The 26760-nt window shown below is 32.1% G+C and overlaps 3 protein-coding genes across 8 annotated transcripts; 2 read left to right on the top strand and 1 right to left on the bottom strand.

The window, feature by feature from the left end:
• Nucleotides 1-8267: 8267 nt before the first annotated feature.
• Nucleotides 8268-9146, bottom strand: LOC141686486 (uncharacterized). The gene has a single exon (XM_074491519.1). The coding sequence runs from the start codon at nucleotides 9144-9146 to the stop codon at nucleotides 8268-8270; it is 879 nt and encodes a 292-aa protein (XP_074347620.1).
• Nucleotides 9147-16081: 6935 nt separating this feature from the next.
• On the top strand, nucleotides 16082-20885 carry LOC141686652 (uncharacterized). Of its 3 annotated transcripts, XR_012560763.1 has the most exons (10): nucleotides 16082-16263; nucleotides 16582-16788; nucleotides 17267-17327; nucleotides 17438-17474; nucleotides 17884-17961; nucleotides 18064-18136; nucleotides 18607-18707; nucleotides 18803-19330; nucleotides 19420-19459; nucleotides 20467-20885. XR_012560763.1 is itself a non-coding variant. In XM_074491692.1 (8 exons), the coding sequence occupies exons 1-8, from the start codon at nucleotides 16231-16233 to the stop codon at nucleotides 20514-20516; spliced, it is 579 nt and encodes a 192-aa protein (XP_074347793.1). In that variant the 5' UTR covers nucleotides 16088-16230; the 3' UTR covers nucleotides 20517-20885. The 3 variants fall into 3 exon arrangements, 1 of the variants encoding a protein (XP_074347793.1); XR_012560762.1 differs by having other exon boundaries at nucleotides 18607-19330; XM_074491692.1 differs by lacking the exons at nucleotides 18607-18707; nucleotides 18803-19330 and having other exon boundaries at nucleotides 16088-16263.
• A 478-nt stretch (nucleotides 20886-21363) lies between these two features.
• LOC141682888 (protein NONRESPONDING TO OXYLIPINS 2, mitochondrial-like) lies at nucleotides 21364-26131 on the top strand. 4 transcript variants are annotated; one of them, XM_074487578.1, is made up of 3 exons: nucleotides 21364-21625; nucleotides 21707-21825; nucleotides 25891-26131. In XM_074487578.1, exons 1-3 carry the CDS (start codon nucleotides 21498-21500, stop codon nucleotides 25914-25916), a joined length of 273 nt encoding a protein of 90 aa, XP_074343679.1. In that variant the 5' UTR covers nucleotides 21364-21497; the 3' UTR covers nucleotides 25917-26131. The 4 variants fall into 4 exon arrangements, with proteins under 4 accessions (XP_074343679.1, XP_074343677.1, XP_074343678.1 ...); XM_074487576.1 differs by having other exon boundaries at nucleotides 21707-21866; XM_074487577.1 differs by having other exon boundaries at nucleotides 21707-21871.
• The last annotated feature ends 629 nt before the right edge of the window (nucleotides 26132-26760 follow it).

Below are 26760 nucleotides of genomic sequence, written 5' to 3'. Positions count from 1 at the left end.
GATTATCTTGTAACTGTGTAGTATATAAACACAGACATAGGGTTTACACTATAAGTGTTATCATATATTCGAGAAGATTATTCATTGTAACCCTAGCAGCTCTCGTGATATTGTTCATCACTGAGAGGTAACAGTTCCATACTGTAACATAGTTTATTGTTTCAATAAAGTTTATTTTCTGTTACTTAAGTTCTTAAAGTTTGATTTGAGTGTACTATACACTGTATTCACCCCCTCTACAGTGTGTGTGTGACCTAACATACACATATCTGAATCTAGATCTATCATCTATGAAAGTAATGAAGTATGAATATCCACCCATGGCTTGCGTAGACATTGGTCCACATACATCTGTGTGTACCAATCCTAGCAAATCTGCAGCCCTCTCTCCATGTCCACTAAATGGAGATTTGGTCATTTTACCCAATAGACAAGACTCGCATGTAAGATATGATTCAAAATCAAAGGGTCAAGTAACCCTTCCTTATGCAATGTCCGCAGTCTATTTTCACTAATATGATCTAGCCTACAGTGCCATAAATAGGTCAGATTTTCATCATCTTATTTTCTTTTATTAGTTTGTTCAATCTGAAGTAAATCATGCTCTACGTCACATACATACAGACCATTATTTAAAATACCACGTCCATAAAGAACATTATCTCTAAGGATAGAACATTCATTATTCTTAATAATAAATGAAAAACCATCCAAATCCAACATAGGAATAGAAATAATATTCCTCACAATAGAGGGAACGTAATAACAATTATTCAAAATAATAGTCTTGTCCGTAGGCATATGTAAACTAAATGATCCTACAGATATGGCCGCAACCCTTGCTCCATTGCCCATACGTAGAATCACCTCATCTTTTTCAAGAGTCCTACTTCCCTTTAGTCCTTGCAACGAATTGCAAATATGAGAACCACATGCGGTATCTAATACCCAAGTAGAAATTTGACCTAGTGACATATTAACTTCGATGATGAACGTGCCTGAATCAGAAGCGGTAGTCTCACTACCCTTCTTCTTCTTCAATTCTGTAAGGTAAACCTTGCAGTTCCTCTTCCAGTGCCCCATTTTGTTACAGTGAAAGCAAACAGCTAAATTAGGACCAGTCAACTTGTGCGCATCTAGTATGCTCCGGGGTGATAGTGCAGAAGACATGACGAATATAGTAAATCTGTAAACGATAAACAAATAACAACACTTAGCAAATCTTCAATTTCATTTCAAAACACTATATGAATCGGGTCTTTATTCATAAGTGTCTCCCACTAGTTTATCAAATTTATTCAACCCCTAAGTGAAAATTAAGCATTCATAATGCTAGTGGGAATAGGGATCCTACATTCCATCACACAACCCCGGCTGTAGCACGAAATGTCATGTGATGTTCAATAGGCAGACAACTCTTGTCAATTACATCTTATGTTATTCCCTAATATAACTTTAGCCTCTTGAATAATTGAGTCACGGCTGTGGCACGACAAATTTAATATTCTAAGTCAAGTCTAACCCAACATTTCGTACAATTGAATCAGTCTCCAACGGCCCACGGCTGTAGCACGTAACGACCTTTAGATTCTAATTTAATGTACACATCTCTATGTAATAGAAAAGTATTTCTTATTTCGAAATCAAAGCCCTCGGCTGTAGCACGAAACGACAATGATTTAAAAATAAGAACCACTTTCTACCATGTTGGAAGGCTATGACCGACACAAGCCCGTTGTGTCATTGGCCAATTACTACTTGATATTATTTAATTTTAGAGGGTTTATATTACGTTACAATCATAATCATATTATAAAGAGATTCTTCCTTTTAAATTAAATATTTCAAATCAATAATCGATAATCAGATGATTCCCAGATCGGGTGGAGCATTGTCAAGAGGCGTCACTTAATAACCCTTTCTTACAGATAGAAATCTGTTGTTGACAGAATCATCATTTCTCTCAATATTGAAAATTCATATTCAATTACATGTTTCATAAACACAAGAATCTCATGATCGTATTCATAATATTTATATTAAGGCAGAAAACGATTCCTATTCTAGATTTTCTAGAGCACGCCTTATATTGATTTAAGTTCACCTAAATCTATCATCGCATGGTAAACATAGGCATATATCTCATATATAAAAATAAATAAACAAGTAAGCATGCAACCAATTATCATGTCACACATTGATATAATGATGTTCTAATTTATTTTAGCATTTAAAAGCAATTAAAATAATTAAAACATGCTTTAAAATACTATCGAGAATATAAACAGTTCAAAACTATTATATAAATAATATTTGACAATTCCATTAGATCCATCTCGGAAAAACGAATCCAACGATATATTGTACGCCCAAAACGGAGTTACGAAACTCCCAGAAATCAAATTTAAAAATAACAGATGAGCTGTAACGCATTACAAGAACGCGTTACAAGCCCTGTAACACATTCCGGTAATGCGTTACAACCCTTTTAAGCCATTAAAAGGTGTAACGCATTCCGTGAATGCGCCCCAGGGTGTAACGCATTCCCGGAATGCGCGACACCCTTATCCCGCGTGCCCAACAGCCTGTCAGCGTTTTCTACCTTTTATTTATTTATTTATAAAGCAGCCGCCGCCGCCGTTTGCATTGAACTCCGTGCAACCATCAATCTCAGTACAAGTACAGCAGAACACTCCCTCTTTAATTATTCCAGCAGCAAGCAAATATATATATATATATATACTATATATACATATATTTAATTACGAATTTAATTAAAACAACTTCAAAAAATCATAATAATTAATCCATACATCCTAAAATTATGAAAAAAATACCCAGACGATCTACAACACTTTTAGAACCCAGATCTACAGTCAAAATTATTCTGAAAAACAATTTCTAATCAGTCATAATTAATCCATGATATAACTTGTAAAAATCATAATTAATTCATACAAGCACATAAAATTCTGAAATTTTTATCACAGATCTATATGCATACAACCTATGCTCTGATACCATTGTAGGATTTTATCTATCACAGAAGCATGATAAAACAATTTTAATTATATAAAATCCATATAATATGCCTCCTGAGTCAGAGCATGTCGCTTAAATGCGGTTTACCTTGATTCACGTGGTTTGCAGGCTATTGCGTGAGCCCGTAGGGTTTACCCAGTGCGCACCCGAAGGTTGCGGCTGCGGGTTACCTACGATAAAAAAAAATCCATATAATATGCATACAGATCGTAAATAAAATTGAGGGATCGATTTCTAACCTTTAAAAGCGATCCAAGAACAACGAGCGGAGATCCTTAGCAGCTGCTCCTCAAGTGTGAAGCACTCCACCGGTATCCACCAAGAAAACGATGTAAAGAAGGAGGAGAAGGTGGAAAGAATTAGGGTTTTGTAAATCTTTTGGGTTGAGGCAAAAATAGGGTTTATAATAGTATATTTAGAGGCAAAATTTTCAGCTGAAAATTTTCCCATAAAATATTATTATTATTAACCCTTTATTATTCTCACTAATAATTAAAACACTTTTTAATTATTAATCTTTTTTCTAAACACTTTAGAAATAATTCTCTCACTTGATTTAATTTCCAAAAATTAAATTCTTAATTAATAATATTAAGAACTTTTCTTAATTAATTTATAATCAATTAAATCTCATTTAATCAATTATTAAATTTACTAATTAATTATTTATTTCATAAATAAATAACTATCAGCCACTATTAATTAATTCATCCACCATTAAATCATTCTCTTTTATGGTGTGACCATGTAGGTTCAATATTAAGCCGGTAGTAGAAATAAATAATAATAAAACTATTTTATCATTATTTATATAAATTCTCTAATTTATTAAATATGATTAATTAATTAATCATATTTATTCTACATCGTGAGAGATACTTCTCAGCATATCGCGACTATCCGAATAATACGAATTCACTGCTTAGAATACGTAGAACCTATTCAGTGAGTAGTTACCGTACAATCAATTCCTTCTACCCTGCAATGTCACGATTAAATACAAGGCATGAAACTTGTGTCAAGCCTATCTTATTTAATCACTTGCTTTCCCATTCACTATGCTTAGTTCTATTTAATGTAAATTAGAAACTCCTTTCTAATTTCATTCACTCTGGCCAGAGATTCCTGAACTAGCATAAGTGGATCAGCATTGAACATTCTCTTCATTCACTGGAAGGGGTAGATCCTTTATTGATCATACACTATTTTCGTGTACAAATTCCTATACCCAGTAGAACCCTTATAATTGTCCTTAGAGACTAAGAACTAAACCAAAGCATAGTTCAGTGTACACAAGATGACTATGATGACCTCAAGTCTAAGTATACTTGTACAACTATCACTATGTGAACAACTGTTGACACGTGAGTGAACTCCATCAGTTGTTCAGCTGTGTGAGTCATGTTCAGTTAACTTATTCTATAATAAGCACCTACATACTAGCTATAGTGTCACCACACAAATATCTATGAGAACAGACATCCTTCATAATGAAGTAAGCATAGTATGTACCGATCTTTACGGATTATTAATTACCAGTTAGTAATCCTATGACCAGGAACTATTTGAGTTTAGAGTTATCATCTTTTAGGTCTCATTATTATGATCTCATTACAATCCATAAAAAGCTTCACTGTAAACTGTGGTATATCTTATTTAAACACTTAAAATAGATAGAGGACGCAATAAAAACAAAACAAGTCTTTTATTAATATCAATGAAATCAAAACAGATTACATAAAAGTTATTCCTAAATCCTCATACATGATTGAACTTAGGACATATCTCTTTCACAAAATACTAAAAATAATTCAAAATATTTGTAAAATATTATCTTGATCAATGAATATTGCTTATCTAAAAGAATTCTTTTAAAAAAACTATTTTTTTAAATGAAAACTGGAAAATAAATCGCTTTAATATATCATTGTAGTTTTAACAAGTCTCGTGAGATCTCATATCAAATTTTGAATATTTTTAAAATCGGGATAAATCCCGAAAACAATAATGCGATACCAGTGAAGTTAATAATTTTAATACAAATAATCAATTGACTTGATCTTATAAAAATCTCAAACACATTAATATATATTAACATAAGATATTAAAAACTTTCATATTATTGGTAAGATATTCTCTTAGAGTCTTTAATTTAAATTTCCTAAACGTGGAATGTGACAATATTTTTCGAGTATTTTTTGAATAATGGGCCAAGTTTTGGTTTCAATTTCGAAATAAACTAAAATGAACTGACTTCTTATAATTCGAACTTATCTAAATATGTAATACCAATATATATTATTTATATGTAAGAGATTCTATTTTCAATATTTTCTTTAAAAAATATATATGTGCATTTTAATTATTCTTTATAATAAAAAATATGTTAAAAATATATGAGATATATTTTCAAACTAAAAGATGATTAATAAATAAAATAATAATCCATTTAGGTACTATGCCTAACTTTATATCTGGAATTCAATTTATTAAAATTTACTGTACAAATATTCAAGTAACTATCTATTTTTTTTGAAATTCAAGTGATCATCTTTAAAGTTAGATAAAATATTCATTTAGCACACTTACATATTACGTGTATGATAAAAAACACATGTGACAATATCGTGTAATACTGGTATGAGGTTTTATAGGTGAATGAAATATTTCAAGTTCAATTACCACAAACCACATGTTTTATATAAATATTAAACTAGGGTAGTTTAGTCTTTTAAATGAGACTTTTTAATCTGAAGTTTTATCCCTTTATTCTCCTATTATATATAGAAGAGAAGTTAATAATGTGAATGTTAGGGTGTTTGAGCACGGTCATATATTGACTTATATGATTAGAAAGTTTGACAACATACATATATGTGCTTCCATTTTGGCTTAGCCGAGAATCGAAAGTTTGATCCTAGTTAGGGCCTGTTTGGGTTTTTTAAATATATAATTTATATTTTAAAGTTGAAAAATGTATATAAACATTATAATTTATAAGTTATTTAGGTGTTTAGATAGTTTTACGTATAAATTATTTATAATTTTATACTTATAAATTATTTTTTTAATAAATAAAATGTAAATGTAAATTAAAAATTGAATTAATAATTTTAATACATGATTATTAAATAAAAGAAAAAATATTTAAAAATAAGGATAATGACATCGGGTTAAAACTATATAATATACATTATTTATCTCGGCGAAAATAAAATTATTTTGTTGATCTGGACTAAAAAACAAAATTAAAAATAATTAATTTGATTTAGTTTGGTCAGGTGATCTGTGGATAAAACAAAATTATACGATTAAAATGGGATAAAAAAATTATAATCAAAAGAGAACTAACCATTATTTAAAAAATTTAAATAAACAGATTTTATGTTTTAAAAATTTCATCAAATTAAATTCGAAAAGATCATTTATTGTTAAAAATATTGTGTATATCACACAATTTTAAGCTAATACATTACAGTTTTAAAAAAATGAGATGGACAAATAAATTTTGAATAAAAATGAAAAATTAAATTAGTAAATGGTAGGATTTTTAACTTTCTTGGCTTGAAGTTGATTACATAATGTTCTCTTAGTTTGTTAAACATAACACTTAAAACTAAAACTTGCTTAAATTATAAATGGGGCATGGGGCTCAAGAATGAGTTCACAAACAGGCACGTACTTACTTTCTATACTCAATTCTTATTCTACTTACTCTGGTCCATTATTTAATTGATTATCTGTACATTTTGTTGTGTTTTTTCTGGTTTAAATGGGGTTTGGGTCACTCAACTGACCGGAAACTTGCAGTTGGGTCATCCAACTCAAAAAAATTTCAATCACGTCATTTTACTCTTAAAACTTTTCATCCAGGTCACTCGCCGTTATGTTCCGTTAAAAACTTAACGGAATGCTGACTAAGTTTGGTAACTTGGCTTAAATAAATCTATCGTGGCATGTACAGTCAGATGAAGCGGCGTTTTGGTCACTCAACTGGCTCAAAACTTGCAATTTGGTCATCAAACTGAAGAAATTTTCATTCAAGTCACTTATCATTTCATCCATTAAAAATCGAAAAAAAACGAACGAAGAGCTCTCCTACAACCACTATTTTCTCTCTTAAATTTTTTTGGAACATATAAAAGTAATAAATAAATGTATCAATATGTCGTTCATTTCCCATATTAAAATCGTTACAAATCTCAAAATATTTCAAAAAAATCCAAAATTTTCAAAATTTTGAAAATTGTTCTCAAAATTTTATTGAGATTTTATTTCAAAATCCCAGCATTGTTCTATAATAACTTGTAACGTGATTTTATTTTTGGACTCGTATGTTTGCACGATATTCTCTTATCATGAATACATTTATTTAACAATTATTTATTTTAAATGACTTTTAATAACCCATTCAACTTAATTCAAACCGATCCAAACTGACGAACAAATGATAGGGATAGGTTGCATTTTTATTTTTTATGGATCTGGTTATAAAATTTCAAACTTTGGGTCGGGTTGTATTTAACGCGGCCAACCCGACCCATTTGCACCTCTAGTTTCTGTGAGTAAAATCATTGATAATAATCTGTGTATTTGTTGTAAATAGATATGATAGGAGGGCCCTTAATGTCGTTGTAGGAGACATGTTTGTTCGGGGTTTTTTTTCAATTTTTAATGGACATAATGGTCAGTGGTATAAATGATATTTTTTTCAGTTTAATGACCAAATTGCAAGTTTCAGGTCAGTTGAGTGATAAAAATGCCGCATCAGCTGACTGTACATGCCACAATAAATTTATTTAAACCAAGTCACCAAGCTTAGTCAGCATTCCCTCAAGTTTTTAATGGAATGTAACGGCGAGTGACTGGATGAAATTTTTTAAGAGTAAAATGATGTAATTGAAAGTTTTTTGAGTTGGGTGACCCAACTGCAAGTTTTCGGTCAGTTGAGTGACCAATATGCCATTTAACCCGTTTTTTATACTAGGTTACACAATTAGACCTAACAAGAACGGAATCACGCTCAATCGGTGCAATGCAGAGATTTTTTTAAAAAATATTATAATTTTTTAAATATAAATTGAATTGCATCTTTAAAATACAGAATTTGTTTATTTAAAATTTTTCATATGATATAATATGATAATAACTATACATTTGTACGTATAATCTCAAAAACATCTAAAGGTCTATATTTCTTTTGACGTAAAGGTGTAGAAATTTTATTAATGAGCTAAATCAACTTGTAAAATAAACATAAACTCGACGGGAACAGAACTCCCAACAAGAACTCGATCTCGAAAAGAATAAGACTCTCTCGCAATGTAGTGAGCAGCCTCATTAGCATACCTTTTGACGAAAAATAACGAAGTTGTACTAGCTCCCTTGACAAGGTTCCTACAGTCCTCCACAACCTTACCAAGGAGGGAGCGCATCGGCACCTGACCTCTGATTGCCTGAATTGCTACCAGACTATCAGATTCAATAACTACTTTCTTCCATTGCTCTTGCTTCGTCCAACTTAAAGCCTCTTTGATGGCCATAGCTTCGGCTAATGCAGGTGTAATCATCTCCTGGAAAAGCTTTGCCTTTGCTTGTATTAGATGACCACTCGAATTTCTAGCCACCATACCTATATCGAACGCCGAAAAGTCCGAAAACACTGCTGCATCAACTGATACCTTAATTGTATCTTCCTGAGGTTTTACCGAGAGACTAACACCATCACCTGCCAAGAAAGGCTGAGACAGAAAAATATTAGACCTACCCTGGCCTTCTTTCCACTGTTTAAGGTATTGTGCTGCTGACGATACCACAGCGTCGATTCGAGCCTTTCTTTGATTCCAAAATTTTTCGTTCCTTGCTTTCCACACTGTCCAACGCAGAGTTACAGCCTCTGCACGTTTCCATGCATCAAGTTTAGATAAAGCTTGGCCCCGCCAAGAAAAGAAATCGGTTGCGACCACTGCACTTAGCTCAGGAAAAGCCTTATGCCAACACTGAGCTGCAACAAGAAATGAAACTAAGGAATGAATAATTGACTCATTCTCTCCATTACAAACTGGACAACAAGCAACCACTGGAACATGTTTTTGCTGAAGCATGCTGTTTGTAGGTAGGTGTTAGAATAATATAAGATCCTGGAAAGGGCCATTCTCTAACACCTTGAGGTTTTAGAGTAACTGGTTCCTTGACATGGTATCAGAGCTCAGGCTGGTAGAGGACTCAGGTTCGATCCCTACCACCCCCAATATTTCTCACAATTTATGAGGGACACGAAAGACAAATATATGCCCCAAAAATGGGCGCCCGTGATCCACTCTTCGACCCATAAATGGGCTCTCGAGTGAGGGGGAATGTTAGAATATAAAATCCTGAAAAGGACCATTCTCTAACACCTTAAGGTTTTAGATGAGCTGGTTACTTAACATGATATCAGAGCTCAGGCTGGCAGAGGACTCAGGTTCGATCCCTGCCACCCCCAATATTTCTCACAATTTATGAGGGACACAAAAGGCAAAGTTATGCCCCAAAGATGGGCGCCCGTGATCCACTCTTCGACCCATAAATGGGCTTTCGAGTGAGGGGGAGTATTAGAATAATATAAGTTCCTGGAAAGGGCCATTCTCTAACACCTTGAGGTTTTAGAGTAACTGGTTCCTTAACAATTTTTAATCCTGGAACAACGTGAAATCTTTTGAAGGCAGAGATCGAAGCAGTTATGGCTACAATCTGGGGATCAAAACAGCAAGTATTTCCATGTTATGGCCAATACAAGATGCAGAACAAACCAGATTACTAAGCTGCAAAATGATGAAGGAGAGTGGAAAGATTGGAGCAATGGTTTGTCAGAGCTGATCACCAAGTATTATGAGGACTTATTCAGTACAGAGCATAATGATTGGGAGAAAGTGATTGACTGTGTCCAAACGATGATTACAGAGGAGAAAAATAATGATCTACTGAAAGAAGTTACAGAGGAGGAAATAAAAGGGGCCCTGTTTTAAATGCATCAAGACAAAGTCCCCTGGACCAGATGGTATGACGCCAGCTTTCTTTCAAAAACAATGGGCGATTCTTGGAAGGGATATTGTGTCACTGGTGAAAGATTTCTTTGTGCAAGGTAGGATGCCGAGCAATTTGAATGAAACAAATGTGGTATTAATTCCAAAGAAGCGAAGTCCTACAAAGATGGGAGATTTAAGACCCATTTCGCTTTGTAATGTCATGGCTAAGATTATTACAAAGGTTCTTGCTAATCGAATGAAGGAGGTTCTTGAGGGATGTATTTCAGATAACCAAAGTGCATTTATATCGGGACGACTCATATCAGACAACGTAATGATCTCGTACAAAGTTATGCACTATTTAAAGAAGGAGAAGGGGGAAAGAGGGATGTATGGCACTGAAGTTAAATATGCGTAAGGCGTATGATAGGGTGGAGTGGGACTATCTACGGGCCATTTTAAGGAAAATGGGGTTCTCTGAAAGATGGGTGCAGTTTATTCTCCAATATATTACTTCAGTTTCATATAGAATTACTCATGGTCAAAATAATATGGGTCCTATTCATCCAAGTCGGGGAATTAGACAAGGAGACCCTCTCTCTCCTTATCTATTTATTTTATGTGTTGATGGCCTATCAGCTTTAATTCGACGGAATGAAGAACACAAGTGGATAAGTGGTATTAAAGTGTGCAATAAGGCTCCAAGTATAACACATATGCTATTCGCTGACGATAACTATATGTATTGTAAGGCGAGTGAGGAGGAGGTGGGTAGAGTATTAAGTATGCTCCAAGTGTTTGGAAATGCTTCAAGCCAGAAGGTTAACCGAGCGAAGTTATCTGTGTTTTTTAGTTACAACACAAGTTCTGAATGTCGTGCTAGAGTATGTGAGACTTTACAGATGGTGGAAGCTGATGAAAGAAGCATGTACTTGGGACTTCCTAATACAAAATGGGTAGGAATAAATCAGTTATCTTGGGATTCCTGAAAGACAAAGTTAACAAAAGGGTGGCAAGTTGGGATGGTAAGTTGATTTCAAAAGGTGGTAAAGAAGTTGTGATCAAATTGGTGGCTCAAACGTTACCGAGCTACGCAATGAGTGTATTCTTATTACCCATTGAGATAACAAAGGATATAGAAAAAAGCATGGCGCGTTACTGGTGGTGTTCGCAGCCTAATAAGGAGAAAGGAATCCACTGGATGAGTTGGGATCGAATGAGTCATCATAAAACGGCTAGAGGTATGGGATTTCGTAATCTGAGAGATTTCAACCTTGCTCTTCTGGGTAAACAAGGGTGGCGATTTCTTATTAAACCTGAGAGCCTAGTAAGCAGAATGTTTAAAGCTCGGTACTTTCCCTCTACCGATTTTCCGGACTCAGCGCTCGGTAGTAATCCAAGTTTCGTATGGAGAAGTGTATGGGAGTCTAAGGATCTAGTGAAGGCTGGGCCGAGGTGGCTGATAGGATCGGGGCAAAAAATGATATTCTTAACCAGCCATGGTTGGTGAATGACCAAAATCCATATGTTACTACCATCTCCCAATCTTTACAGCACAACAATGTTGCAGGTTTAATGCTTATGGAGCATAAAGCTTGGGATAATGAAATCATAGAAGACTTATTCAATGACCGTGACTAACAATATATAAAAAACATTGTATTGAGGAATGGAGTAGAAGAGGATAAGTTATTCTGGAATCTCGAAGAGTCAGGAAACTACTCTGTGAAGAGTGCGTATAGATTGCTTCAAGTTCAAAAAGGTCTATGGCGCACGGAATACAATGACAACCTCTGGAAGAGGATCTGGAGAATAAAGGCTCCTCCGAAGGTGCTTAACTTGGTATGGAGGGCTCTTTCGGGATGCCTACTGTTAGAGAATGGTCGGGCCATTCTCTAACAAAAATAACTTTTTCCTAGTTTCCTTGTAATTCCGAATAGCCTGCATATCACTTTTGCCTCTTAAGTGTTTTAACTCAGCTTTGCACTCGCGAATGCGTTTCGCAAAGTCCCCATATTTAATTGGTAATACATGGATCATAACTATTTTGGAAAGATAACCTTCATGCATACTATATAGTACATGAATATAATATGATTTTTTTATTTAAAGGTATTTAAATTTTAAAAAAATAATATTAATAACTGAAATATATAGTATTATTATTATTTCTATATATATTTATGAAATGTAATTATTTTTTAATTTATACGATAAGTTTTATTAAGGTTCGGTAGCATATGAATCATATATAATTTTATTTTAAATAAATTTATCATGAGATCCATTATACTGATCAAATTTAGCTCAAGAACAGTTCGGTGCGGGTTCGAAAAAAGTTCAGCTAGTGTTCGGTTCGATCTATAATCGAGTCGAACATGAACATAATTTTAAAGATCGGTTTGTAAATGAGCAAAAATTGAGCACAACACAGTTTGGCTCGAAATTTCGCGAATAACTTCGATTACAATATTTGCGAACAAGTCTGTTAATATAATTCATGAACAAGTTGGTGAGTAATGTTCGTAAACACGCTCGTTGATATAACTCGTGAATAAATATATTAATTACTAGTTATATAAACTCGTAAACAAGTTATTAACACAAATATGACACATAATTTAGTGAATAATTATATAAATATTTATCTTAAAATAAATTTACTAATTTATTTAATCCATCTATTTTTTATTAAATTGATAATTTTTGATATTTTGCAGTAAAATTATAATATATATTTATATATATAATTATTTAATTTAGCATGTATTCATTGTTTTTATCTAGATCAAAATATAATCAAAATTTGAATGATAAACACTCAAATTTACTTGTTTGGTATGTAAGGTTTTCAAATATTTGATTTGATATTATTATTTATTTATTTTAAAAAAGAACTATGTGAAACTCATATAAAAATTCGGGAATCGTGAAAACAAATTCGTTAAGTGAGCTATTTGTAAACAAATGTTCGTAAAAAATATTCACGAGTTGTTTGTTGAACATAGTTCGTGAGCTGTTCGTGAACAACTTTTTCTTAATGACTCGATACCCGAACAAAAATTTTGACTCGATAAAAGTACGAGCTCGAGTTCGAGTTGATATATTTTTAACGAGTTGAAATATGAACACTTAAGAGTTCGGCTCATTTACAACCCTAACTCGGATCAATGGGACATATTATTTATTTTAGCCGGTCAAATTTAATTTTATTATTAATTTTATTTGCCATAAATTAATTATATAAATTTTTAGCCTCAATGAATAGCAAATATTTATATGTTTTACCCCGATACCATTATTCCGCTTGACGAATTACAAGTTCAATAATATAATTTATTTAGCTAAATCATGGTATAAATTATTTTGTTTTAGCCCGAAATACACTATACCGACTAAATTCGACTAAATTCAACTGATTATAGTTAATTTGATTTTAAATTTATTTAAACATCGATCAATAGTCTAAGTTTATTTTTTGACAAAGATGAATAATATATATTATTTTGTCTTATTTCAATGTCATTACACTGACGAACGAATATCTCTATTTAAATTTTGAAAAAGTATCATGAATAATATAAATACAGAAGTAATCAATCATGTGTATTATATTGACCCAAATACGGTACCAAATAACCGACTACCAAATTTTTAAGTTTTCGGCGTGCATTGCACGTATGTTTTATATTTTATTTAACAAATATTTATTATTTAGAATTAGTTAAACAAATCAAATTGAAGTTTAAACAAATAAAAAAAATAACGAGTTTCGTTCGACTGTATCTTGAGTTCTATAAATCAGATTTTGACGATTTTACAGCCCACATGAATCTCACGAAGTAATGTTTAATTCAATGATGGTTTAAATTTTTTGTCCAAAAAAAATATTACCTGAAATTTGAAAAAAGTAAATAATTACGATTTTCGCATTGTTATTCTATTCAGTTTAGAAGACCTAATTCTTTTTTGTTTAAATCATTCAAAGGGTAGAAAGTTCTATCCAATTTAGAATACCTACTTATCTTTGGTTGTAGAATATTTCTTTATTTTAAATTCAGCGATTATGATCAATTTATTTAAAGATCTAACAGTCCATATTAAATTAGTAGTACAAGTACCATAACTATCAAATTTTTTGGATAAAATCCCACTTATGCATATTATATAATACGAATATAAGTATAATTGAGTGTAAATTATAATTTTTTATTTTTACGGTTCTATTTAATTTACTAATTTTGTTTCAAAAGTTGTATGTTTTATTTTGAATTTGTTTAAATTTTAGTTTATGTTATTAGCAAAATTTAATACAACAAAATATTCATGTTAAAATTGTGTCAACAGAACTCAACTTAGGCCGACGTCAAGAAACTAGATTTTGTCGGACGGTCAAGGGCGGACCATCAAGGAAATGAGTTATTGCCGACGTCAAGAAAATGGGTTTCGCAGACAGAGTTAGCGATAACCCTTGAACAAGTTAGGGTGTGCCCTGAAATGTTCGATATACATCAATTGTAACTTTTGGACCTTTTCTTGGACAAATGTCTTTGATAAATTTATGTCTCAAAATTTTTTTAGACGGATTTAGGACGAGTCCAAGCCATCGATTTAGGGTGCGTCCTAATGGTTGGTGGACAAAAATGGAGGAAGATTCTTTGTACAGGTTCTCGGAAAGATTCCTTGGACATATTTTTGAGGAAATTCTTTAAACATATTTTATGGACGGATCATGATTTCAGGAGATGATAGAAAATTATTACTAACATATGTTACAGGTATTCTGTCGAAAAAGTCTTTCTTCATATGCATTTCAAAAATATGATATTCGTGGTTAGAGCATCTCCAAATATATTAGCTAAAATGGTTAGCTAAATCATCATCTTCTAAAAATTTGTTGAATGTGTAAGGTCATTTGTTCCAGTGATATATGCTATATTGATTAGCTGAATTCAATAATAGTATGTTATATGTATTTTTTAATTATTTTATATATATGGAAATTTTACATGTTAAAATAAATTTAAATATTTAATTAAATATAAGTAAAAATAAAATATTTATTTAATGAAAAAATATTGAATATATAATTATATAATTATAATTAGACACTTATACGTGTTAAAAACATATACTTATATGTATAATAAAATTTTATATGTATATTTTATTTTATTATATTAGATTAGATTTATTAATATTTTTATAAATATGTAATATTTATTAAAATAATTAATAAAATTGGTCAATAAGAAAATCATATTTTGACACTTATTATAACATAAAGTTAAAATATTAAATATGAAATAAAAAATTGAACACACACTTATATATATACTAAATATAAATATAATATGAATATATGTGTTTATTGACATGCAAAGTTATGTTAAAATAAGACAGAAATTAACAAAAAGCTGATGATATCTAAATTTTTTGCTAACAAATATCATGGTTGGATTACTATATTTTTTAGCTAATATATATATATATATATAATTGTGTCACCTAACTTTTTAGCTAACATGTGAATATGATTGAAGATGCTCTAAGGTATGCCTAGACGGAATGACCCATTCTATAATTAATAATTAATGGTGTCCTGTTAGGGCATGAGGTAAATTTTAGGGATTATTTTGGGATCTATGTATTTGTGTCCTTATTTGAAGGTTTCAGAGTATATTGTACTTTATTTCATAAATTTTCAATGTTCGGTATATTATAATATGATCTATGATTATTTTATGTATATGCATGGTGCACGCATGAATCCGTGCATTTTTTATTTTGGTTATTATGTAACCAAAAAATTTGTTTTAAAACTAATTTATATAAATTACTTTTTGTAAAAGTGTATATATATATATATATAAAGTTAATTATGTAAATTTAGTATATAGTTTCAGTATCATATTAAAATTTTTAATATTTCGTCCATTATCATATAATGTACTAAAATGTACTAAAGTAAGTATACTACAACACAGTATAGATAGATTTTTTTTTTTTATATTTTTCTATGTGTTCCATCTATGTTGATTCTATAACACAGAACGGTGTCGTATTACTCATCCTAACTGGCTAACTCTGTTTTTCACTGGTCTACTATCTCCTTCCCCTCATCCAACACTCCTCTTTTTTTCATCTTCAATCTTCCGATTTTAATCGCAAATCTACACTAATGCCTGCAAATTCCTCTCAATTATCCAAAAGGGTACCTCTAAAACACAATTAATTTCACTTCTTTCAACTTTTTTCATGCTCCTTAGTTCAATTCATGGCCTGATTGCTTTAAATTTTTCTTGATTTTTTTTTTGCTAAATAAATTTTCTTGATTGATTTTAGCTGTTTAACATCTTTAACTATTCTTTATAAAAAGGGTACCTCTAAATGCACTTAAATTTCATTTATTTCAACTTTTTTCATGCTCCTTAGTTAAAGTTTCTGGCGTAATTGCCTTAAATTTTCTTGATTTTAGCTGTGTAATAACTTTAACTGTTGTTTATATATGAATGTATGTGTGTATGTGCAGGGAGAGAGAAGGGGGAAAGAATGGTTAGCTGTGAATTTCAAGCCAGAGAATTTTATACCAGGACTTATAATTGGGTTTGTATTTGGATTCTTGTTTGATTTAGCAAAACCCCTTAAAGATTATGCAATTGGGGGATGTTCTTCGCTTACGAAACACCGAAAGCAGCCAACTTTGGCCTTGAGGAACCCGAATGAGGAGCTCAAGATGGTATCTTTTTGTTCTTTGTAGTATGTTTTTGTGTGTGTGAAAGTTGGTGTTTTTGTTTTTGTATCGAAATGGCAACATTGGATTTTATTGGAAGGCAGGTGATCAACAAATTGCGTCAATAAACCTTAAAGTTATATAATTATGACAGATGACTTTCTAGGAAACTGAAAGTGTTAAAATTAATCGGTATGGAAGTGTGTGGTATTGCTGTGTATAATGTACAGAAAATTAAGAACACCGAAGTCCACAATTTTAACATTATATTCTAGCCAAGTTTTGTTTATTTTATTTATATATTTTAATAGTGTTGGGAGTGATATATTTAATTTTCATGATAGTGAGACTATCCATTGCTTTGTTGCCATTGTAGCTGCTTTAGGTAGTTGCTTACTTGTTAAATGAATAATTACTTGATCGTAGATTGGTAGTAGTTGTCAGAAAGTTTACTACCATGTTGATATTGGAACCATTGTTGCAGGTTTTAGTAGTTAGACAAGATTTGAAGATGGGATCAGGAAAGATTGCGTCTCAATGTGCTCGTAAGATCCTCAACATATAAAAATATCAAATAGTTGTTTTCTGTAATGCTTATGGAACTCCGCTAAAATGCTTTTTGTCATTACGTTTTTTTTTAATTTGAAACTTGTAGATGCTGCAACTGGCCTATACTCGGAGCTTATTCAGAGGTAACCAGTTGTATTCCAATTTAGTCTGTTTGCTTTCTGTTGATATTGATATGGCAGACTTGTATGAACTTGAATCATCTTAACTTCTTCCATTCCCTTTACCTTAAAACTAGTTATAGTTTTTATGTTTCACTACAAACTTAAACTACTCTTTATTATGTGCGCATTGCCTATTTTCCTGCCACAGACTATAGCTGTTTACTTTACCAACTCATTTAATATATAGACACATCTTGTGGAGTTGTGGGAAGGATCTGAGGACAATCTTCATTTGTGCAGAATGCTTAATTCACCTATTGAATGTGCAAGTCATGATTTCATATCATGTTTATATTAAATTAATTGATGATACTGACAGTACTAGATATACATATTTATTTCTAAGATAAAGGAGTTGTGAATAATGCAGCCAACGTGCTCTCGTACGACAATGGGAACATTGTGGGCAAGCAAAAATAGTTGTAACTTGCAAGAATCAACAAGAGATGTAAGCATCTTGTTTTTGTGACTTTTGTTGACTAGACATGTATCTAATGCATTATATTTAATCTCTCTCCCATCTTATCGGTTTGCTTGTGACTATCAATAGGAATAAGCTGAAGGAAATGGCTGAAAACATTGGTCTTCCAACATACGTGGTTGCTGATGCAGGACGCACACAGGTATCTTTTCTATGTTATATAGACTTTATAAATGACCTCAATAGTGTTGAACTTTGACAGTTAGTGAATGACATTTAAAATGAGGACACATACTTTTAGATATACACTTGAAATTTGAAAATATTAGTAATAGATGCAGCTTCTTGGAATAAGAAGTTGTTGATGCTTACTGGCTTGCATGTATACATTAACATGATGTTTTCCACACATGCGTCTGTCCTACAAGATCACAAACTTTATTCAAATCGAAAGCATGTATGAGTTTCAACTTGCACCTCTTCCTAGTTCCTACTAAAAGGCTACGACTTAGTTGGTGATGAATTCTGGGCACTAGAGACAGAAAAATATACGAAAACTTCTTACTGAGAAGTTATATTATCCATTGAGCATCTGTGCTTTTGTTTACGTTATATCTAGTGCTAAATCCGTGTTTCATAGGAATATGAATTTCTCTAATTGATCCATTTTAGATCAGTGTTCTACAAGGTGGGGGGTGAACAGCTAACCTTGCAAGTAACGTGCTAGGTACTAATACAATGAGATTGAGGCTAGGAGTATTTTAGGAGGTCTGGTGAGTGGCACTATAACTTTAATATTTCTATACATTCTATTTCAAACAAACATCCAGAGATCTTATATTGAGCCTTGGTTATGCCAACAAAATAGAGGGTGAAGTGACAAGACTTGGACTTCCATTTCCAGTGGCAAGTGGGCAAAGATATGTGATTCAGAAAGCTTCTAATCTTGCATGTCTTCGTCTCAATTCCAAACTACAATATTTTCTCACTGAAATTTTTGGTTCTAGTTACCAGTTATATGTTATATCTATAGTGTTTATAATTTCTTTGTCAATTGCTAACACAAACTACCTTGGATGACTAGGCTATATAGAAACAAAATGCATTTTTTATAAAAGGTACATTTTTAAAGCTAAAAAATCTAAATATTTTTAATGTCGACTACAGAGAAAACTGGGATGTATTTGTAAGCTCCCTGTTCATTCTAGTACCTTGGTATAATTTAAAGTGCAGAGGGATAATCTACAGACCACTGACCAAATGAGTTTCTTTTTTTGATTTCTGACTCCTTTACCTAAATGTCATTTGCCTTGATTTTATTACTCAATAAAAACAGAAATAAACTGGCCAGCCTACTCTTGGCCTAAGCCTTGAAGGTCGCTAGATCCTATACATGGTAGGTCTGTTTGGTGTCCTTTCAAAAACTAATCTAGAGAACAAAATTTTCTCACACTTCAAGGATGATAAAGTTACTTCTTTGTACAGGTATCTTCTGGGTCAAAAACGGTGCTCGCTATTGGACCAGGTATGTTTTTCATGGTCTTTTTTGCTTATATTGTTCCTCTGCATTTTTTTTCTTTCTTTGCTTATTTGACTAGTTTTCCCCTCTAATCACGAATGTTTATGCTGGCAAAGTCCATGAGTGTTGACTAATTAAGTTGTTTGGGAACTTATTGATGTCACTGAAATTAATTTTCTTAAATCTTGATACTCCTGATATATTTATGATATATTCACATCACTCTGTAGTTTAGATGTAGGTCAATTTAATAAAGGACCAGCATACAATTAGATTTATAAGATATTCTTTGTAAATTGTGATGCGGGTTCAAACATTTCAATCCTAATGCATTGTCAATCAGCTTGTTTTTTTACTAAATGTATTTCAGCTTGTGTTTCTTTTTGCTAATTGTATCATCTTGTTTCAAGTCAGCATTGTAGGATGGGGAAAAATATATTTAAGATGGTGCACAGTTGGACCAAGATCCAGTGATCCACTAAATCACTGATGTACAGACTACTCAAATATTCCTAGTTAAATTCTCTGATATGAATTAGGGGTTAAGAACTTCATTATGCTTGACTAGAATATACCTTAAATTCTCATCAAAATAATACTAAAGGATATTCAATCGGCAAAGTTATCTTTCTCTCCTTTTCTCTTTTCCCTCCCTCCCTCCCTCCCTCCCTCAGATTTTTTTATGAGCTTGATTTTCTTTAACCTTTTGACTTTTTAATCATCGGAATCAAAAATTGCTTCTTTGATGACTTGCTTAAGAATTATTTTTTTAGTTGGAGAACTTTTTATGTATTGTGCCCTGCAAGTTGTAGAAGTAACTCGTCATCGGTAGGGGCAATGGTCAAAAAAATGGAAAAGGGATTCTAGCTTGTGATTGGTTTTTTTGCTAATTCTTATGATTTATGTCAATGAATCACTGTAAAAAAGTTAAATTAGATGAAATTATCATGAGGATCGTTAATGTTGAATCCATATTAACCAACTTCAAGCAATTATTTTCCCTTGCCAAACAGGATTTAAGTCGGCAGTAGATTCAGTAACCGGGAAACAGCATCTGCTTTGACGAGTAAATGACTTTGTACAGCATCTGCTTTGATGAGTAAATGACATTGTATCAGGACATCTGACAGCTTTTTAAATCATGGTTCCGCCTTGGTCTGGCAGTGTTCCTTCTTATAAGCTCCTCTGAGTACTTCATTGGGCAACCTTCAAGATAATTCAATCTGCGGGAGGATTCTTCCTCCATCCTGATACTAGTCCCCTCGCATGTGGCTCGTTAGATGCTCATCAGCTGTAGATGATACTAGTAAAGGATCAATAGGTAGCCAAGATATCAATCACTTCTGTTTGTATGTGTAGTTGGGTACTAAAACTTAAGAACCGGCCATTAGCCACATTTGAATTGAAACGCACTTATTTTCCAAGATTTCTCCATCCTTGTCTTCTTTTTATATCTGGAGTTTGGTTTGTCAAGAATCTTCATATATATACACAGCATGCATCTATAAAATTCTAAAAATACAGTCTTTTTTTTTGCTAAATTAAAAAATACATAGTCTCTGACCAAAGAATGGCCTTTACAGCTAAACAAATGGCATGTTGTAGAAACTAGAAACCAAACATCAACAAAGTGACATCAACAAAGTGTTGTTGATGCCTGGAATGAAATCTTAGAAACAACAATCAGCAATAAGAAGGGTTTGTTTGATTTGCTTTCTTTTACAATTTATAAAATTTTATGTGTTTGAATATTATAATTAATAAATGCAATCAGAGAACTTTATTCTATTTTTTACTTGTTTATTGAAAATTCATTTAGGGTATTTTTTTAATATTAACTTGAGTTGTTTTTCAATTCAAAATGATAAAATGTCAAATATTAGATTTAAAAAAAAACAAAGATGCCAAATTTGAAGTTCATTTTCTCCCTACACAAACAGCCCCTAAATTAAAAGGCTAAAACCCCTTCCAAAACCCTTATTTCAGCTCTTTCATTTTGATTTTTCACAAATCTAAAATCTCAACCAAACCCTAAACCCCCAAAATGGCATCTCGATTTCGTTCAATTTCAAGACCAGTTTCAACCCTTTTCAAACAATCCATTTCCAAGCCTTCTTCTTCCATACCCTTTTCATCTTTTCCCATTCCTCGCTCTTCCCCATCAATTTTAAGGCAAAAAATGTTCATTTTCAACAACCCCATTTCAATTTTCTTGTAAAGATTTGTTTTTTAACACTTTTTCTTGATTTTCAGGCCTTTAGCTCAAATGGGTGCTCTCCAGTCTCTGTTGCCGCTCCATTCTGCTATTGCTTCAGCTCGATTGACGTCGTGTCTTGGAATCGATTCCAAGGGGTCCAGATCGTTGTCTCAGGGTATGCTTTGCAGTGCAAACCCAGGAGTTTGATGTATTTTTGTAATGTATCTATCTCTGTAAGCTTACTACTTTTATTGGCTTGTTTGCTATGTTTTCTCTCTAAAGTTGTGAACTTTAGTTGTGTTTGTGTTTCAATGCTTGCGTTTTCGAGTTTTTTATGGCTGTCGTTTGATTGCTCGTGCTCTTGAAATTCTTGGGCATTTTACTTTCCACTTGTTTTACTCAAATTTGGTTTGGCCTGTTCGATAGATAGTATAATACAAGTACAACCAGGCAGTTGTGTGCACTGGTTAATACATAAGAAAGATGACAAGGTTTTTTATGGAATTATTTATAGGCAAATGAAGAAGAATGCTACAGAAGTTGGTCTAGGTACCCCACCCCCTCCTCTTTCGAAAGAAGTTAAATGTAGGTCTCAAAGAAAGCTAATAAGTGATTGAAGAAAGATTCATAAAAGAGTAAGGACGTTTATGCCTTATTTTAGCCTCGTCAAACAGATGCGAATATTATTACTAAAAAGAAGCAACAATTTATTTAACTTTAGTAACAATTTAAATTTGTATGTTATATGTTCAATGCTTAATATGGAAGTGACAAACTTCTTAGATAAATAAACTATGAAACCAACATGATAAATTACATTATTAATTGTTATTAGTATAACTGGAAGTGCTAAATTACCTTGTTCGTTTAGAATAGTCAATGAAACTTAGCTTCACAAAAGAAAGCTGAACTTGAACATTAAGGTTTCTCATGTTTTAAATATTAGAGCAAAAAAAATACTAAAATAGCATTTTGAGAACCAGATCTACACTTTGTGAAGTTTTAAAAGAAGTTCTCTTGTTGACTTGTTCGATGTAGAGCTTCATCTCCCCTGATTCATGTCTTTAGTACAAGTATGGAGGAGGGTTTATATGTAGGGTCTTACCGAACTAGATTTTGGAGGGTGAGACTTTCTGAGCTGCCTTAAGATTTCAACTTTTGTCTGTTGAAACTTTATTTAACTGAAATTGAATATAATACTTAGAACAATTGCAACTGACTGAGCTTGTAAACTTGTAGAGCTGACCAGTTCGTGCTGCTTAAATAATTGGCAATTGGGTTCTTTTGTCTGTTTGGTATGAGTAGTTTCCATATCATCTGATTTAACCCTTCACAAGTTTTATCAGGAAATGGTTCTAAAAATATTTGTTATGAGAAATTTCCATAACATTTGAAGACCAAGCCACCTTAAGGACAAGTTTTTACTTCCTCAAACTTCAGACTTTTATTACGTAAAATCCGAGGTGGTGTAGCCGCGCAGTGTACAGTGGTCATCTCGTCTGATAGAAAATATGAAGTAAACATTGTTGCTAGAACATACTTTTAAGTGAAAACGCTTCAGGATGTATTATTTAGAGAGAGGACCACAGGGAAACAGCTCGCAGTTTACTTACCTTTGGATGATAAAATCTTCACTATCTTTTTCTGTATTCTGGTGATAGCAGATGAGACAAGTTAAATAATGACTGATATAGTAGCACTTTAGGGTAATAGCGGTATAGCATTCCCTTAATATAAGATATAGCATCAATTACTTTATTGGGACAGTACCTGTGAATATTTTTGTGTTTCTGTTGTCCATAAAGAGTTCTCACCTGGCACTGAAGTTACACAACAGACATTCCAAGCTTAAATATTAACCAGGGTAGTGGGTACTAATTTAGTCCATATAGTATATCATACAGTTAGAATTTATAGGTGGGCTAGAAATTGTTCCTTTGTTTCACATGGATTACATATATTTTAAATATTAATATATTCTTAACTGACTCATAAGTCTTAACAACTTAAATGGGTTATGGGTCCCTTTCTTACGAAATGAGGAAATATCACTTGGGAAAATTGAGATTGATCTGCTTCAACGTGCTGCTTTTTTGTTCCACTTGCAGAGGAAAGGGGTTCCACTTTAGCAAAAAACCGCACCGCCCGCACCGCGATCACCCTTAATTCTATGTTTTGTTCCCTTCTAAAAATTAGAATAATAGGCTTTATTTCTCAACTCACCAAATAGTAAACCCCAATTCATAATTTATACTCCCTCCGTCCCGCTGGATAGTTTACGTACACTGTTTACACGTATTTCGAGGCTTCAATAAAGTATAGTTTCATAATATTTTTTCTTAAATTTTTTTTTTTTGAATAAAAGTTTAAACATGAAACTTTTTTTCAGAATTTTAAAAAAAAATATAATGGAAGTATACTTTAAACGAGCATTGAAAAGCGTGTCGAAAAGTAACGTAAACAATCCAGTGAGACGGAGGGAGTATTTTATAGTACCTAGGAAGCCAAAGAAATTAATAACGCTTAGGGGCTGTTTACTTGTGAATTTTTTTTCCACTTTTCTATTTTCCGTTTTTCTAAAATTTTCATTTCTAAGAAAACAGTTGAAAACTGAGAAAATGTGTTCCAGATGCCAAAATAATATATGGTCAGTTTTCTATTTTCTTAAAAATATTAAATAAATGACGAGATAATTTGAGTAAATATATTGAAGAGTAACTTGTAAAATAATTTTAAAGTTTCACAATTTAATTGTATATACATATTTCTTTAACATGTTTAAAATAACTTTTTTAGATAAAATATAATTAAATATGACAAATTAAATATAAAAACAGTCTCCTGGAATAAGTTGAATAATGAAACTTAATAATTATATGACTCTAAATATATTTGTAGCTTTTATTAAATAATCCAATTAATAATTATATACAAAAACTTTGAAGAAATTTTAATGAAATAACTCATAACTAAGTTTTAGTCACGAGTCTTTTCTTTATTCTTCTAACATATAAGTTATTAGTTATTATATTATTAAGTTCTCTCTTATAATGTAAATATTAATATTAAAAAATATATATAATTATTATTTTAAACAAGCTAACAAAATAATTGTTAAATTAAACTATTTTGAAATTTTTAATTACAAATATGTATTATACTTTTTAATTTAAAAATATGATATTATAGTATTGAAAATTTATTTGATAGGGATCGATCATCGAAGTGGGTTAGGTGTTTTTCACTTTTCTAGGTTTAGAAAACATCAAAATGTTGTTTTCCACACTTTTATATCTGTAGTTATAATTTGGAAAACACGGGAAAACCGTGTTTTCTATTTTTCCAGTTTTTTGTTTTGAAAATTTTGCATTTGAACATGTTTTTAGTTTTTTCTATTTTCTTACAAAAATTTTTTGGAAAACAATTGAAGTAAACAGGCCCTTAGATTTTTACTCGAAAACACATGATTCGAAAGCATATAGTTTTTTGTAGTTCAGCATTACCAACACAATTATTTTCTGAATTATCGAGTACAAGTGAATATTTTGCGGTGACTAGTTTTCCTGTTCTACTTGCATTATTGTGCTTACCTGGTAAGTTTAGGAGGACCTGCCCTAGTGCTATAATTGCAGTTGAAATTTGGCAGCAATTATATATCATTGTGAAGTTATAATATATATGAATATGTGCATCGTTTTCTTTAGTAAAGGATAAGGGGAAGTGGGTGACGACCTTTCTTCCCTAGAGGTAACTCATGCTTAATGGGCTACCTCCTGAAATATGGCAGTACTCTTTACGTAAAGGTAAATATCATAAACATATCTAATGTTATTTCCATAGATTTGGAGAAGGGAAACAACCCGGTCTTTCTACCAGTTCTATACACTATAGCCAATGCAAGTGAGAAACCACTATTGGTATAGCAGTTCATTATATTAAACTACAAAAGTTAATATATCCAAGAATTGACTCAATTCCAGCTTAATTATGACTTGTAGAATTGACTCAATTCCAGCTCTTCAGTCACCGGAATATGTTGTTCTAGTCATGGCAGAACAACATTAAAGACCAATTCATGTTTTATATTGATCAATATATGCTTGTATGATTTCCATGCTTTATCCAATTGTTTACCGCATAAACTAAATGTCTTTGTGTTAAGAATTTTATGTATGCTAGACTCGTGTGCATCACATCTTAATCTAATATTTGCTTAATTGTTTCACAAATTTGCTATCAGAACTGGGACTGAGTGTGCCTCGATAACAAGATACTTGCGGTTGAAGTTCGCAGAAAAGAAGCTGCTTAGGTGACAAGTGTCTGTTGTGCCTCATCTATGGATGCTATTTCCCTAATACTCTTATGGATTGCTCTTGATAATTTTGTATACTGAAAATTTATATTTGAGACAATAAGATCTCCGGAAAGTATCCTACGTTTCTTTTGGAAAATAAGTATCAGTTCTGTTATTTTGATAGCAATTTTTTCTCTCAACTTGATATTCTAGCATAATAGCATTGCTCTCTGTAACCTATAATTGACACCAAACACATTTGGTACACATCTATCACAACACTTCTTGCCACCTGATTCTGAGAACATCATCTAGGATTTTGCCTGAAGACAAATAGTATCTTGATATTATATCAGGTCATATATCATCTCATAAGTTGCGAAAATGCATGAACAAATGAATCAAATATACATAATGCAATGGCCTCTTGTGTTTGATTATACGTGTCATATAGCAAACCCTTGTGCTGTCAACTACGATGTTTATGGAACTTGGCCCATATATCATCGTGTCATGTAGTAATCTTGCGATTAACAAGGAGATGACTTGTTGCAAGTTTACTTGAATATTAGTTGAAATGGATGGGTGTATGTATTTGCAGGAAACGTGATGTGCATGTGACGAAGTGGAGAGGTTGATGATACAGTGTCTCATGTCCCTCATCCTCTAGGAGAAGGGACCTTCACTATTGCCTTCATGTCTCCATTGTTTCCTTACACTTGCATGTGGTTGTTTATATATATCAGCGCCCTTTCTTTTCTTTTTAACTACTCACTATTATTTGTCCTCGAGTGCTAAACGTAAAACACATTTTAG

This window comes from Apium graveolens, chromosome 9 (genome assembly GCF_009905375.1).
Source record: "Apium graveolens cultivar Ventura chromosome 9, ASM990537v1, whole genome shotgun sequence".
Classification (NCBI taxonomy): domain Eukaryota; kingdom Viridiplantae; phylum Streptophyta; class Magnoliopsida; order Apiales; family Apiaceae; genus Apium; species Apium graveolens.
Note: the sequence above shows the minus strand (reverse complement) of the source record. Positions and strands in the feature narration are given on the sequence as shown.

Excerpts from the sequence above, each read along its gene's own strand:
- LOC141686486 (XM_074491519.1), bottom strand. The coding sequence starts at position 9,146 with ATGCTTCAGCAAAAACATGTTCCAGTGGTTGCTTGTTGTCCAGTTTGT.
- LOC141686652 (XM_074491692.1), top strand. The coding sequence starts at position 16,231 with ATGCCTGCAAATTCCTCTCAATTATCCAAAAGG. Across the intron at positions 16,789-17,266 it reads CGAATGAGGAGCTCAAGATG|GTTTTAGTAGTTAGACAAGA; the intron begins GTATCTTTTTGT and ends CCATTGTTGCAG. Across the intron at positions 18,137-19,419 it reads CTGATGCAGGACGCACACAG|GTATCTTCTGGGTCAAAAAC; the intron begins GTATCTTTTCTA and ends TTCTTTGTACAG.
- LOC141682888 (XM_074487576.1), top strand. The coding sequence starts at position 21,498 with ATGGCATCTCGATTTCGTTCAATTTCAAGACCAGTTTCAACCCTTTTC. Across the intron at positions 21,626-21,706 it reads TCTTCCCCATCAATTTTAAG|GCCTTTAGCTCAAATGGGTG; the intron begins GCAAAAAATGTT and ends CTTGATTTTCAG.